Below are 17,317 nucleotides of genomic sequence, written 5' to 3'. Positions count from 1 at the left end.
TTACTTACTGTTCGTCTGCCGTTTTCGACTGCTTCGTACAACACTTTATCCCCAACCTTATGACTCTCTAATCTTTCGTTATCTTGTCTCCGCAACACCCGCTCTTCCTCACTTGAACTTGATCTCGCTTTCAAAATCTCGAACAATTCATAATATATTCGCTGGGGGATTTTATGTACTGACGCATTACACAATGACACAGCCTTACCTAACCACAAATCCCATTCACTCTCGCTTTCAGTCATCATTCGTGACAGTTCACTGAAAGTTCTAATGGTTCTCTCTGATAACCAATTGGCCCTAGGCAGTACATGCTCTGTCCCCCATTCTCTCAACATTTGCTCAAACGTTCTTCCAACAAACTCGGGCCCATCGTCACTCAACCAACATTCGAACAGGACTTCTCACACACGCAGACGCAGACAACCTGTACTCCGCACTTCTTATTCTTCACAGGTACACAACTTACAAACTTACTCTTGCGATCCACCATCACTACTGCTCCCACATTACCTCTTGCAGTTATCGGGAAAGAAACAAACAATCGCCACTCACTCATACGGCTCTTTCAATACTTAACCTCAGCACAGGCGGCCTCACATAAACTACGATACTCTCCTCTCTGACACTTCACACGTGTCGCCACGTCTGCACAAATTCTCCTCAAATTCGGCGAAAACATTCTTTCATGCACTCTACCAACTCAAACCTCCCCCTATGGCCGTACCTATCGTGTACTTAACACATTCCTATGGGACTATCAATCAAAACGTCGTCCACAATGAATCAAAACTTTTTTCCATAAGTGAACAATACGGTTTTTTAACGATTAATCAAAGGTTTTTTTTTATCATATTAATCAAAACGTTTTCTGCGATAGATCAAAACACTTCCACAATCAACAACATTTTCCCCTGAATAATAATAAAAAAATTAATCAAAACTTTCTTTCCCCGATTAACCCAATTTTTTACGATTAAGCACAAAACGGATTTTCCTCGATTCATCAATTGGTTTTTTTCCCAAATTAATCAAAATCAAAACGTTATCGACGTTTAATCAAGCCGTTATTGTGCGATTAATCAAAACTTCTCTACGATCAATATCACACTTTTTCACGAATAATCACAACTTTTTCACGATTAGGCAAAAACTTTTTACACGATTTGAAAACCATTAATTAAAGCGTTTCTTCCACGATTACTATAAACGTTTTTACCACGATTAATAATAAAAATTTTTCCACAGTAATCAATACGTTTTACCACAATTAATCAAAACGTTTTCACCACTGTAATCAGAACGTTTTGACCACGATTAATTAAAACGTTTTTCCCCACTGTAATCAGAACGTTTTTACCACGATTAATCAAAACGTTTTTTCCCGCTCTAAGTCACATATTTTTCGCTGAGCGCCAAGATTCGATAAGATTTTCCAGACGACTACTTTTAATCACCAACAAAAATTACCGCTGGAAGTTAATAAGGTCGACCCCACCGTTCGCCCTTGATGTAAACACGACCTTTCAGGATGGGAGGGGGTGGGAGGGAGGGAGGGGAAAATGGTAGGGGGGAGAAGGAGGAGGAGGAGGAGGGAGGCAATCAATCCCAGATATCCTATCACTAATCCTATTGGTCGGGTGATTATACAATGGTAGGATTTGCTTCTCCTACCCTTCTTGCCCCTTCGCCCCCTTCCCCGGGGTTTTAGGGGGTAGGGGAGGGGGGGTTCACTGATTATCTAGGGTGGGAGCCGGGCGGTGAACTGATTATCTAGGGTGGAGGGATTGGCTCATCATCATCTGGCGTAATTGAGGTTCCTGACTCCTGTGCCAAAGGTATTTCATAGTATTGGAGTGATGAGCTCGTTTACAAGTGGTAATTGATTTTGTTTGTGTCGATACGTCATGCATGTGTGCTCGCGCGGCGCACACACACAAAAACACACTTACATATATATGTGTGTTTGTAATATATATATATATATATATATATATATATATATATATATATATATACGAAATTGTTATCAACTAAAAAATTCCCCTTCGGTACATATATGAAAATATATCATTTGGGAGGTAAAGTGAATTTAGATATTATAGGACATTTGTAGCTTGAATTGATATATAAATGGATCACGGTTCGATGTGATAATTATTCATAACAAAAGGCTACGTGCTGTCAAACGCTCGAATTGGCTAACATGGTAGACGGGGTTCCATATCGATTCTAATTACGAAAGCACCGAGGTCGAGGGTGATTTGTAAGGTCAGAATCGATATGAACTTATAGCGTCTCTGTTGGCTGATTGGATAGCGTCACTGACTGTCCTGATTTCGTCCCCGTCCACTTGGACGGTGGTTTGATCCCATGGGGGGACGAAATTGTTATCAACTAAAAAATTCCCCTTCGGTACATATATGAAAATATATCATTTGGGAGGTAAAGTGAATTTAGATATTAAAGGACATTTGTAGCTTGAATTGATATATATATATATATATATATATATATATATATATATATATATATATATATATATATATATATATGGCCATCTACTCATTTGTAAATATCATTCAATAAGAATTCTTTATGTACAAATAAGAAAAGGGAGTTACTATTATTATTACATAAATAAATCATCCGATTATAATTGTCATCATTATACACGCTATTATTATCAATTATTATTATTACCGCAGACCACGACTTTGGAAGATCGCCCGTAGACTCCTGCAGCAGTGCCAACAGCAGTCCCGGGGGCTCTCCCGCACCTCGGTCTCCTTCGTCGTCTCCGCCTGCCGCCCACACGCCCATAATCACGCCCGCGCCCTTCCCGCCCCCTGCTCTGTCATTACACCACCACCAGGTATGACAGGTTAACTGGTTACTTGTGATTCAACAGAATTTTTGATAGGTTTTGATTTGGAAGGGAAAGTCCTTAGGAGGGAGGACCTGTTCGCTTTCAGTTGCCCAGACTGTTATATTGAACATTCTACCTTGACACTTCCCGTCACGTGAAACATTCTACCTTGACACTTCCCGTCACGTGAAACATTTCTACTTGCAACTTTCCCGTCACGTGGAACATTCTACCTTGACACTTCCCGTCACGTGAAACATTCTACCTTGACACTTCCCGTCACGTGGAACATTCTACCTTGACACTTCCCGTCACGTGAAACATTCTACCTTGACACTTCCCGTCACGTGAAACATTCTACCTTGACCACTTCCCGTCACGTGAACATTCTACCCTTGACACTTCCCCTTGTCACGTGGAAACATTCTACCTTGACACTTCCCGTCACGTGAAAACATTTCTACTTGACACTTCCCCGTCACTTTTGTGGAAACATTCTACCTTGACACTTCCCGTCACGTGAAACATTCTACCTTGACACTTCCCGTTCACGTGAAAACATTCTACCTTGAACACTTTACTCCCGTCACGTGTAACATTCTACCTTGACACTTCCCGTCACGTGGAACATTCTACCTTGACACTTCCCGTCACGTGGAACATTCTACCTTGACACTTCCCGTCACGTGGAACATTCTACCTTGACACTTCCCGTCACGTGGAACATTCTACCTTGACACTTCCCGTCACGTGGAAACATTCTACCTTGACACTGCCCTTGACACATCCCGTTCACATGGAACATTCTAAACCTTTTGACACTTCCTGTCACATGGAAACATTCTACCTTGACACTTACCTGATCAGCATGGAACAGTTTCTAACCTTGACACTTAACCTGTTCACATGGAACATTCCTTATACCTTGACACTTCCTGTCACATGGAACATTCTAACCTTGACACTTCCTGTCACGTGGAACATTCTACCTTGACACTTCCTGTCACATGGAACATTCTACCTTGACACTTCCTGTCACGTGGAACATTCTACCTTGACACTTCCCGTCACATGGAACATTCTACCTTGACACTTCCTGTCACATGGAACATTCTACCTTGACACTTCCTGTCACATGGAACATTCTACCTTGACACTTCCCGTCACATGGAACATTCTACCTTGACACTTCCTGTCACATGGAACATTCTAACCTTGACATTTCCTGTCAGTGGAACACAAAAGATGTAAACAAACATCCTACAATGATTCCTTCAACCCCACGAAGCATCCTGTAAAAACAAAGACGCCCTTATGAAGTATCTACCTTCCCAAAGGAGTCCTTTAACTTCCTCTATCCCTCAGATGACAGGAGGGCTCCTCAGCGGGCGGCTCTCTCCCCTCGGAGGCGCGGGTGGGGTCGGTGCAGGAGGAAGATGTACCACCAGCCTCAGTAGCGTCTGCGTCTCCACCAGCGGGATGGGAGTCACCATGGCTCAGAATGCGCTGGCCACCGTCAGTGTTGGTACGTCTGAAGCATCAATTATTCTTTTGATAAGACATTTTGATTCAGATTAAACTACGTTTGGATTCTTTTTCTGTAGTATTTATCTATTTTTTTTTCTTTTCTATCTAAGATATATCATTCAAGTTAAATTCGTTTTGCTTCTTTTCAATAATCTTGTTAAAATATATTTTTGAGGCAACAAATTGACATTACATATATAATATAATATATATATATATACATATATATATATAATATATATATATATATATATATAAGTTAATATATATACACAATATACACATACACACACACACACACATATATATATATATATATATATATATATATATATATATATATACTATATACATAATATATAATATAAACACATAACCCTTACGTGGGCAAGTCTAAACTCTCTCTCTCTCTCTCTCTCCGTCTGTCTTGCCAAGATAATTTAAACTGCAGCCAGAGAACTTACATAAACCGAACAGTTGAATAATAATGATACAAAAGGAGAGAAAAAGGGCAGAGAGCCAAGCAGCCAGCTGGGGACGCCGAAGGGAACGCTTATGAAGAACTTCCTTGACCAAAGCCTTGTGGCAAATCAAATATTATCTTTTAAACAAAAGATGATTTGAAAATGGAGTTCACCTAAGGTGACCTAAGTAATGAACTATGTTCCTGGTTGATAGTCAACTGTTGTGAGAGGAAGGCGAGGTTACAAGGAGATAGGAGGAACGAGAATTGGCGGGAATGATAAAAAATGAGGGCCTCAATGAGGTCATCCTCAAGCCTCGAGGATGCTCCAAGGATAGGAGACTTCACATCTAAGGATTCAAAAAATGACTTAAAATGCCTCGTCCTTTTCGCTTCCAGGGAGCATGGGCGTGAGCAGCGTAGGCGTCGGCAGCGTGGGCGGAGGTGGGCGGCGTGTATCCCCCGGGCTTCAGTGTCTGGTGTGTGGGGATACTTCTTCGGGAAAACACTATGGTATCCTGGCCTGCAACGGGTGTTCAGGATTCTTCAAAAGATCCGTTCGGCGTAAGCTTATTTATAGGTGAGGGAGATTAGCATTATTATTATTATTATTATTATTGACAGCCTTGAGCAATATATATATATATATATAGATATATATATATATATATATATATATATATAATATGTATATATATATATACGACAATCATCTCATCAGTGACCTTTGACCTTTGTATGCTCTCTTCCCCCCGTAGGTGCCAGGCCGGAACCGGCGCATGCGTCGTAGACAAGGCCCATCGAAACCAATGCCAGGCCTGTCGTCTAAAGAAAGTGTCTACAGATGGGAATGAATAATAAAGACGGTAGGTTCTCATAGTTTTCAGTTACATTTATATTATGTAATATAGTTATACATTATCTGATGCAATATTGTACGCACTGTGTATTAATGGTTCGTTTCTGGTAAATTCTCAGCTGTAAATGCTTCTGTCTGTCTGTCTGTCCTGTCTGTCTGTTTATATCTCTTTAAAATTATATATATATATATATATATCTATATACTATATATATAAAATTATAATATATATTATATAATATACACATATATGTACATATATATAAAAGAACCTTGCTTTACTAATAATAAAGGCATATGTAATTTTATAAGTATATTGCTTTCAATAAATAAAAATTATCCCTCAATCATATGTCATTTTAATGTGTGAACACGATACAATAAAATAAAATAAGATTTATTGATATAGAAAGGTCTCAATCTATATGACCAAAGTGAATTCAGTATCATTTTCCATCTAAAGTTGAGCCATCTCTCTTTTATGGAAGTGAAGTGTGGATGTTCAGTGTGAATGAAAAGCAGTTTGGATGAAGTTCAGGGAATATAAGGGGGATATAAGAGCAATGTAAATGGGTGTAAGGTGACATAAAGTCGGTTATAGATGGGTGACAGCAATAGTCATAAGTCAAAGAGTTAGCACTCCAAAGTGGTTTGGTCATGCAGAGAGAATGAAGGACATTATCTACTACACAATATCAGCTACTGGACGGAAGTTAGATGTCAGAGGTGGTCATAAAATTATGTATGGTAAACAAGATGGAAATAGGAAAGAAAAGCTCACAAAAGGTAGTCAGGGCAATTGAAGATAGTTATGGCAAAAGTGGTCATAGAAGGTAGGTATTACAAACAGCAAGTAGATATATCAAAAGAGGTAGTCGCACAGGGTAAATATAGCAAAAAAGTGGTCACAGAAGTTAGATACGGCAAAGCATTGTTCAAAATTGGTACATAGGGCAATGAGGTGGTCACAGCGGGTAGATATGGCAAAAAAGAGGTCACAGAAAGTAGACATAGCAGAGAAATGGTCACAGCAGGTAGATATGGCAAAGAATTGGTCACAGAAGGTAGTTATGTAAGATGAGTGGCAACAAAAAAATAGATATGGCAAGGGATGGTCACAGAAGACAAAATATTTCAAGATTGGTCACAGAAAGTAGATATAAAGCAACAGAGCTGGTCACAGAAGGTAGATATAGCAAAAAGTGATCGCAAAGTTAAACAAATATGGCAAAATGGTGGTCACAGAAGGAAAACTAATAATTACCTGTCAATAATATGGAAGTATGATATGAGGGCTTCCCACTGGCAATATATCAAAATATGACGCAAGTACCAGTTATGAAAAGGGATGTTTCCAGGTCAAGAGCCCGTGCTACCATAATCCGCCTTTACTGAGAAGCTACAAAAAGAAGGGAGTGTTTTCTAGTCAAGAAGCCATGCTGGTTTAACCCACCAAAGTTATAGCAGCAGATTTTTCTGAGAGAGCGCCTGAGCTGGCCGCTGGCCTTCGAGTAACCACAAACCCACTGATATCAACAAGAGGCATATAGGCGATAACAGCAGGTGATAAAGTGGGAAATTTTGAGCACATGCAAGCAACCTACCCTCAACAAACACATGCTAACAACAGATGTTCTGTTCTTCTGTTGTCTCCAAACAGCTGTGCAGAACGAGAGGCAACCCAGAAACACGGCGACCATCAGACCGGAGGCCTTCGCGGAGATGGATCAGGAGAGGCTCCTAAGGGAGGCTGCTGTGGCCGTCGGAGTTTTCACGTAAATAACTTCCTCTACTTCTTCTTCTTCTTCTTCTCCTCTTTGAGATTTTGCTGATTCTTTGTTCTGTCAAGTTGCTACACTATGAGTAATTCTGCTTTATAGTTTGTAGGCGTTATTTGTAAGGATAAACTTACCTATATGCGAGTTCAGTTTAGATGAAGATTATTTTACAAATAGATTCTTCGGAGCCTTTTTTGGTGTATTTATTTGCCTTTTTCACAAATAAATAAATTCTTAAAAGGTAGTTTAGGGCATTAAGACTCTCCCAACAAATAAATAGCTTATCAAAAGGCATTTTGGTGTATTTAAGACTCTCGCAAGAATCTGCTTTAGAAAACCCACTTTCCTCATCAAATAAATCCAAAAAATTATCTTTAAACTTCTTCCTTTTCACTTCATTGCAGTCAGGGCCTAACTAAGTAAGAATCACTGGCTAAAAAGTCTTTTTATATCTTGATTTAGGGCCATCTTTCACTAGGACGTCATCTAGCACAACCACATTCCCGTTTTCTTTCGACCAGAGCCGATATTCCCGTTTTCTTCCCTCCAGTAGACCCCCGTTGCCGCTCCCGGGCCTCGTCTCAGCAGCGATGGGTTCCACCCGCGGCTTCCTGGCGCCCCCGTCCATCACTACCTCCCCCTTCACCAACAATCACGCCCACCACGCCCTCGCCTCAATTACCACCACGCCGGCGCCCGTTCCTCCACCACCGCCGCCGCCTCCTCCACCTCCACCCACGACCTCCAACAATAACAATAACAACAACCCAGCCACCATCAACCATATGACCAGTTCGAGTGGTGTTGGAGGAGGAGGAGGTGTTGGAGGAGGTGGTGGTGGAGGAGGAGGAGGGGGAGGTGGTGGGGGATCAGTGATTTCGAGTCTCCAGCCTCACTCACCCTCCAAGGACGACCTTGAACACGGTAAGAGAAGACAGAAGCCCTCAGGAGTCCCTGAAGGGGAGATGTCAGGATTGACCTCATTTGGTTTCTATGAAGAAATACAGAGAAATAAGGAAATAAAAATGAAAAATATGTAAAAATAAGAAAACAAAGGACAAATCTGAACATAAGAAAAACAAGAAAATACGAACATGCAAAAAAAAGCATAAAAAATACAGTAGAAGGCCTACTGTAGTCAGCTTAGCATTAGCAGTTGGAGAAACTATTTAGAAGTGGCCATCATTTTCAAGTGAGATAGTCAATAGTTCTGGAGATAGAAGATGGATAGTTTATTTAATAGTTCAGATAGTACATGACTTCGAAAGGTCCAGCCTTCTTAAAATGCCATTGTTATAGAGTATAAAACAAAAGACTGCAGCTCTTTTAGACGAAACCACAAACAGAACAGAACAGAATATTACACTCTTTCGAAGGGCATTCCAAAGTCTCATTCAAAAATGACATGCACACGTCGTAGGTTTTCATAGAAGTTCAGCAAATAAGTATAGTTAGGAATAGATTGGACTGACTTGGTTAAATTAATAGGATGGATGGTTATACTTGTAAGTAAGAGAGAGACGTTACAAAAGAGAAGAACCACTGATACCTTAATTCTTTTTTTTATAAAAGCAAAGTTTTTCACTATATTTTCCCATAAAACCAAAAACCGGTTTCCCTATCTGGTACAGAAAACAAAAATGAAATCTCATGTTATTTTTAGTACAAGAAATCGACTCAATTAGCGGCCTATTTTGCTCAGAAGCTGAAATTTATCTTGCCAATTTTATGCAGGAAACCGAAACATCCTTGCCTATTTTGCTTAGAATACCCAAACTCTATTGCCTATTTTGCTTGGGAAACTGAAAAATTATTGACTATTTTGATTATAAACCGAAGCATTATTGCTTATTTAGCTTAGAACCCGAAACATTATTCCCTATTTTGCTTAGAGTACCGAAACTTTATTGCATATTTTGCTAAGAAACCGAAACATTACTGCCTATTTTGTTTATAATCCGAAACATTATTGTCTATTTTGCTTATAAAACCCAAAAATTATTGCCTATGTTGATTAGAAACTGAAACATTATTACTTATTTTGCTTATAATCCCAAAACTTTATTGCCTATTCTGTGCATAAACAAACAACAAAAAATGCCTATTCTGCTTAGAAAACCGAAAAATTATTGCTTGTTTTGCTTTGAAAACCGAAACATTATTGCTTATTTTGATTAGAAACCGAAACATTGCCCATTTTGCTTATGAAACCAAAACATTAATACCTATTCTACGCAGGAAACCACAAGATTATTGATTACTCTGTGCAGGAAACCAAAAGATTATTGATTATTCTGTGCAGGAAACCAAAATAATTATTGCCTATTCTCAAAAAACAACGAAACATTATTGCCTCTTCAGCACAGAAAACCGAATATTGCCTATTCTGTGCTGAAAACGAAATTATCATTGACTTTTTTTAACAGAAAACCAAAACATTTTTTCTGTTCTGCACAGAAACCAAAAACAGAAAGAGGCTCTGTCTGCCATTTTCAACAGAACACTGTGAAAGCTGATTCATTGATCCTCATCTACTGTCTCAGGTGTACGCAGTGGCGACTCCCCCTTGGATGTAACAGGTGGAGGAAGTGACGATGTAGGAGGCCCCATCGTCCCCCACATGCCTCCGGTCTCATCCTGCTCCTCATCATCTTCATCAGGGACGTCCTTTGTGGAAACGGGGCCCTTGTGGGATCCCCTTCAGGAGTCCGTGCAGGAGACCGCAGCCAGGCTGCTCTTCATGGCCGTCAAGTGGGCGAAGAACCTCCCTTCCTTCAGCAGTCTCCCCTTCCGCGATCAGGTGAGGACAACCACAGGACAAGTGGTATTGATACTATTATAATTATTAATAGTGGTATTGTTGCTGGCTTATTGCTTAGATAAGTACAGTATTTATAAAACTTAAACATATGAAACTACTTCTAGGACCAAAACACAAATCCTTCAATTTATTTCCAGGTCGTGTTACTCGAGGAGGTGTGGTCCGAGTTGTTTGTTCTCAACGCAGTTCAGTGGTCCTTACCTCTGCCCACATGCCCATTACTTTCTCCTTCAGCTCACGCCCATACCCTCGCCCATGCCCATAAAGCTGCCCAGGCTGCCCATGACATCAGACAGCTGTCAGAGGTGGCCGGAGCCTTCAGAGATCTTGCTGTGGATCCAGCTGAATTCGCTTATCTCAAAGCTATTGTTCTATTCCGACCAGGTCAGAACTTTTTTTTTCTCTTCCTTGATATATTCATTATAATAATACTATTTTAACTGTCCTGCTATTGGCCTGCTTAATACCTAACCACTGAACTAGCAAGTTCCATTGAAGTCTCTTGGTGCTTCATTATCTTACAATAATGTTTCATTAATTCTCCTTCAGTGTCCCATCATTTAATAAGACTTTATTTAGTCTCTTTAAGTGCCCCATAATTCAATAAGTTTTATTTACTCTACTAGTGCCCCACCACTTGACTAGCAACAACAGAGTTCCATTTAATCTTCCAGTTCTTCACTGTTTGACAAGAAAGTTCGAGTTTAATTTTTAGACGGCCACATTTAACAAGAAAGATAGTTCTTAATTTTTTCCAGTGCCTTGTCATTCGAAAAGAAAGTCCCACTTAATCTCTTTCAATGCATCACTTCAATGAAAAGTTCTGTAGCTTCCATCACTGCCTCATAATTTGACAATAAAATCCAACTTTAGTATCTTTCAGTGTCTAACAGTTTAGCAAAAAGATCTCTATCTATTCATTGCTTCATATAATGCTTGCTTTTTCACAGGGTTTCTTTCGCATTAACAATCATGAAAGTAAATGTTTAGAATTACATTTTACTTATTTCTATGTACCATACAATTTGGGCACACTGGTTTTGCAAAAATGTCTGAGAACAATGATCTGTCATTCAAAAACTTCACTGATGAATTTTCCCAAAAACAAGGCTCTTGAAAGAAAGGACATTCCTTGTATAAAAATTCTTTTTTCTAGTTAGACATAATTAATAATATACCAAAGTGCTCTTTCTTTGTTTATAGCTGTCTATCTGACTATGAGCCACATGTTAGGCAACATTCCTTGTGTTTAAGAAATCATCAAGAACAATGTGTTGCTTTTTTTACTGATTCCTGTTACTCTTTTGCAGTGCGTGGCCTCAAAGACTCTGCCCAAGTGGAGTCTCTGCAGGACCAAGCCCAAGTGATGTTGAGCCAGCACGTGAGGGCTCACTACCCAGCACGTCCGGCCCGCTTCGGTCGACTGCTTCTCCTCCTTGCAACCCTCCGTTCGCCACCTCCCCCCAGAGTCCAAGCGCTCTTCTTTACCGCTACCATAGGGAATACCCCAATGGAAAAGATTTTGTGCGATATGTATAAAAGCTGAGTGTGAGGCTTGGCTGCATTTAATTCCTATCTCTGCGATGACTTGACAAAAAGATGAAATGAGTCAAAACTATACTTTTGTTAAAAAGTAGATCAGGTTTTATCTATGGTTATGATAAACTTGCCAGGTGTTCATTATGTTATTCTGAATATTACAGATATCTATGGTTAATTTTATGACCTGTGAACATGTGTAAACATCTAAAGCTGAGAATGTCAAAAGGTCTGTGCCATATAGCTGATAGTACAAATAACACTAGTCAAAAAAACTAGTCTTATGCAACTGGCTGGATTAACAGTCATCAAGGTTGTACAGCTGCATTGAATTTTCTGAAATTTTAACAACTGCAACAAGAAAAGGATTGAAAATCAACTGGTTGCAATCAATGACAGATATAACTACTGCCACCAACAAACCACATGTTGTGACTGGCTCAACTCATTTTAAGAGTACTGTACGCAGATTCAAGTTGTGACTGATGACCGACTGAATTGTTACGGACATTTTCAGCTGCTGAAGATAATCAACAACAAACTAGTTCATCACAGACATTATGCTAGTCACAGCTAACATCAGCTTGTTTGCTATATATTGTACATCATACTCTAGTCATGAATAACACTGGCTTGTCTGTCACTGACTTATTCTAGCCAAGACTAATGTAAAACCTATTCATCACCCAAATCGCATTCTAGTCTTGACTACAAATGACATATTATAGCCATAACTACAGTAATAACATATCTTATGTAAACCTCTTGAACATAAAGTTCTTCATATTCTAGTCATATTTAACATCAGCTTGTCCATTACAGAAAGCTTGATATTCCAGTCAAAGCTAACAAAAACTTGTCCAATACAGCCACCATGTATTCATAACAGATTTTCCATGAAAATCTCTGTTAGTTCCCGCACAAGACTATCTTAGTTTTCCAAACAGGAATGGACATTCCAACACAAGGAACAACTATGTAGTAGAGTATTGTACATTAACTGAGCAGTACATTGTCACCATACTATCATTTTAAATCTAATCATTCTGAATTTGGTGGGTAAAGGATATAGCAATCATATCAACAAAATCATCATTGCTGGAAGAGTAATTGTCTTTTCACCTTATTGATTCCTGATTTCTTAATTTGGGTCATATCATAAAAGGCACCCACAGATTCCAGTTCCACAGCAGTGTTTTCTATGTGCCAAAATCTAAGAAGAATGTTCAACTGGACTCAAGGCAATGCTGTTCCCTGTACTGCTGTATTTGGTCAGCAAATAGGGTAGAAGACAAAATGTACAGAGTATATAATAATTACTCAGCAATGACCATATACATTCATGTGAAATTAACCAAAAAAGGAAATCAGCCTGCTAAACAAACTGTTCACTGAACAGAATGGTATACATATGTAAATAATACCTTATCTTTAAAGAATAACTGGAAACAAAAAAAGATACAGTGCATCAATGAAGAAAAACAAGTAGTATATAACCATCCCACAGTTGAAGCCAAAGCAATTCCCAAAACGGACATCCACACAGCGAATGGGTCACCTACAATCCAACATCATTACTGGAATGACAATTAATTAGTTAATCTAAGATATGCCTAGATTCACCAATACATACTTCATCCGAGTGATGTGAGAACTTGTCTAAAATGCAATATTACTAAAAAGAAACTCATATAAAATCTAGTATTTTACTCAAGAATATTGGAATGAATGCTCACCAATGAGATTAGCTGTTCCCTGAGGAAAAGGTCACTACTATATTCACCCTCTTAATACCTTTATCATTGTTATTATCATTTTCATTATTATTAGTATTATATGAACCAAAAGTCTGAAGGAAGAAGCCTTTAAAATCATTCACTTTCAAATCAACCTTTCACAAAATATTAGAAAGCCCAAATACATACAAAAAACAGCAATCAACAAATAGTTTACACAGAAAGAATATTGACATCTGATAATTGAATAATACAATTCCCAATACAATACAGAACATTACCAAATAATCATCCAACTCAAATACAGTACAAGTGTACATGAAGTTCATCTAAATCTGATATATATACTTGACATGATGAGCATCATATAAAAAAAAGATGCCTTGTTCACAACACTAACTCTAGTTTTCACCACTCCAAACCTACTTCGCTAGAACCCCCTTTATGATTTTCTTTTTCCATTACCAATTAAATAAAATCTTTTTCACGAAATTAAAATTTGTGTAATCAAGTTTTCATTTTTCACTTTCAATATATGGAAGTAAATTTTTAAAAATTAAAATCCATGAAGACATGCCAAGTTAATTAATTTTCTAGCTTACAAAAACCTACAAAAATCATATGAGTATTATTAAAGTTTTCAGGTTATAAATTTTAAATTTTTGTGCAAATATTTCTCAACGCCTAAAAACTGTAACATTTCTGATGAACTTACTATGATGAGTCCTACAATTATAACAAAATAAAGTATGTCCATAACTTGGAAAGTATGGCAAAACTTTAATAGAAACTACATACTAGTGTGCATATAATTCTAAACACTGGAAGTGTCATAAACACTGAAGCCCCAAATGTGACCCCTCAGTGAGTGTGTGAAATGCAACATACTTTGACTTGAAAACATGACCAATCCCAGAACTTGACTTCAAATACCAGCTAAGACTGATCAAAAAATTATCCTGAGCAAAATGCTAAGGATAAAATCGCTCTTGTTAAATCAGTGTCTGATTACTGTACTTAGCTCTAGATATGTTTATGGTTAGCTAAAGTAGCCTAATTGTACTCTGTGTGAAAATCGATGTTTCTGTTTACAAAAAAACAATGGACAGTATTATGAATTCTAAATGAGGTCTGCTTTGTGTGTATGTGTGCAATAAAATACTGAACAAAAATATGTTTTACTGAGAGCATAGTTTTGTTTTTGATATCACGGTATTATTGACCTACAGAAATACTTAACTGAATGATGGTTGTTATGGCAGATGAAAGACAAGTCAGCTAAGATTACAAAAGGATGACAATGTTCTTTTCAGGAAAAGGGATGAGAAAATCCTTTGTAAGACACCAACTGTAGGGAGCTACAAACTTTGCTCGCCAAAGAACAAACATCCCCGGATGTTTGTCCCTCTTGAAGGTGTAGGGATGGCTGGTTCAACTGAAACATTACTGAGTTTGACAGCTTAAAAACTTATAGCAGTAAGGAATCTCTCTTAGAGGGACCATTAAGAAGAGACATATCAGTAGGTCTTTGTAAATTTCTTCATGAGATCAGCTTATTGTAACAAGACATCCTGACTTCTGCCAAACCTTCACTGCCATACAAAGGCCAAAACAAAGGCTTGTAATCAGAATATTTAGCTATTTTAAACAAAATTCAAGAATTTTCTCAAAGATGTGTGAATGACTATCTGTAGGAAAGTGCCCCTTCTAGACATACTGAAGAGATAATGCTTTGTTTTCCATTACAAGAGGACTCATCATTATGAGGTGGCTGAATAACCTGCATCTTCTTCTCTACTTTCCAACTATGATGAGGTAACTAACTAATCATTGATATACTCCTTAGGCCCCTTGGTCATCAGTCTCCCCAGCAAAATGATCATCTTGGAGTGTCCATCAGCAACTCTAGAAGGTCCAGGAACAACTCCTGCGAAGACCAAAATGGTGCCGAGTGCTATTGAGAGATTTCAATGAGACCTGAATTTGTTGATGACCTCCCTCACCATCTTGAATGGAAATGTATCTGATTTCAGTCTTAGGTTCCACTGCTGTCTTTTGCCAGCCTGTGGATTCTGAAGGAGCTTCAGAAGCTGCAGGATCTCTTGGCCTTCAAGCTGTCTTGAACCCACACAGGTTCTGCCTTATTGCCTTGAGTCTCATCATTACCACAGGTTGTCCCTTCCTTCTTGCTGTATCCACATGACTTTGGGAGAAGAAACTAAAGATGACAAACAGACAGTTAGTTTGGCTCCTTGGTCTGTTTCTCATCTGCCAAGTGGTATCACCTATCAGCTTTTTCTTCCATCTAGGTTAACCGAAGAATTGAAATAGCAGCAAGATAAAAAAACTGAAGAGTACCTTGCAATCGTCATTATTATCTTTGTTTTCAGAAGGTTTTCAGTAACATAAAACTGGTAAGACAATCTAAAAGAACCAAAAATGACAGAATTGCCTATGGAAGTGAAACTATAGCTATGTAATTACTTGGTAAGGCTACATTCTCGGCAGGCAAGCTTAAGCCAAACTGTGCAATCAACTTGTTTAGTGAGCGCCTCTGTCAGACGCACTGATCCAAGCCGGATTTGATGCTAGGACACGTCTTGCAAGGTTCTCTTAACTCTCTAGTGATGACGGAACACGGCGGTTTCTGGAGTATGCTCATGAACCGCTGTATAAGGTCATTGCGGAGTAGTTACTTTTAAGCATGCAATGTGCCTCGTACGGCTTTGCGGTTACTAAGAGAAATGGCAAGAAGCATGTTCTATCCGAGGCTACGATCAGGCACGAACCCAACAGCTTCTGGCTTCCTCAATCTAGGGTGCAGATCTCTTCCAGCTTCGGCAGTAAACGAGTTCAGAATGAGGCATCACATTTTAATCAAGCATCAGATTGCGTTGGGGCATCCCTTTCAAAAGGATATTAAGAGTCTTCTTCCTCCAGTTTTAGGACTAGGAAAAGTCAAAGAAGGTACCAACCTTTCCAAGTTCCGCAACAGCACACCCTGTGCTATAAGCTGTACTAATTCAGCAAGTTCCCCAACCTTCATCTTCTAAGACTCAGCCTCGGCAACAGCCTCAATTTGTCTCCCTTTCGCCGTCGGCTAGCCAACAGGTTCCCCCTTTCGTCAGAGTGGAGGAACCGGAGCCCAAGGGCGAGCTAGAGGTGTATGGTCAGGAAAGGAACCCGACCCTCATCATCTCAATGAAGTTCCTCAAATAGGAGGCAGGCTGTATCTCTTTTAACATCGTTGGGAGTTCAGCAGCTGGGCGGAAAAACATAGTATCTATCTATCAGCATCCAACCCAAGGGTTGATGGATTACCCCAGGGACCTTCTCCAGAAGGGAGCAGTCTCCAGGACAAAGAACTTAAAATTTCAAAGTCGTCTATTCAGTGTCCCAAGAAAGGGACCGACCAAAGGAGGGTGATCTTAGACTTGTCCCCGTTTGAAACTTGTACATTCTTGCGACAAGTTCTAAAGGCTGACCATCTCTCAGGTAAGGGCCTTACTTCCCCGTGGGGGCGTCACCACCTCTATAGGTCTTACAGACGCCTATTATCATGTCCCGACGGCTCAGCACTCCCATCCATTCCTGGGCTTCAAACTAGTAAAAGAAGCTTATTCCTTCAAGGTGATGCCCTTTGGGCTGAATATAGCCCCAAGGGTTTTCACGGAACTGGCGGAGGTAGTGGTGCAGGAGCTAAGGTCTCAGGTTTTATTGGTAGT

At 39.2% G+C, this 17,317-nt stretch overlaps 1 protein-coding gene across 1 annotated transcript in view; it reads left to right on the top strand.

The window, feature by feature from the left end:
• The window catches only part of LOC135209755 (photoreceptor-specific nuclear receptor-like), a 113,526-nt gene extending 98,770 nt beyond the window's left edge, over positions 1-14,756 (top strand). Inside the window, 10 exon segments of the mRNA XM_064242542.1 lie at positions 2,709-2,875; positions 4,235-4,394; positions 5,259-5,439; positions 5,618-5,690; positions 5,692-5,725; positions 7,379-7,493; positions 8,050-8,420; positions 10,040-10,296; positions 10,455-10,701; positions 11,628-14,756. Of these exon segments, the coding sequence (XP_064098612.1) occupies positions 2,709-2,875; positions 4,235-4,394; positions 5,259-5,439; positions 5,618-5,690; positions 5,692-5,725; positions 7,379-7,493; positions 8,050-8,420; positions 10,040-10,296; positions 10,455-10,701; positions 11,628-11,863 (1,841 nt within the window). The 3' untranslated portion in view covers positions 11,864-14,756.
• Positions 14,757-17,317: the final 2,561 nt, after the last annotated feature.

This window comes from Macrobrachium nipponense, chromosome 38, assembly GCF_015104395.2.
Source record: "Macrobrachium nipponense isolate FS-2020 chromosome 38, ASM1510439v2, whole genome shotgun sequence".
In the NCBI taxonomy this organism is placed as follows: Eukaryota; Metazoa; Arthropoda; class Malacostraca; order Decapoda; family Palaemonidae; genus Macrobrachium; species Macrobrachium nipponense.
This window is presented reverse-complemented; position numbering and strand designations above follow the sequence as displayed.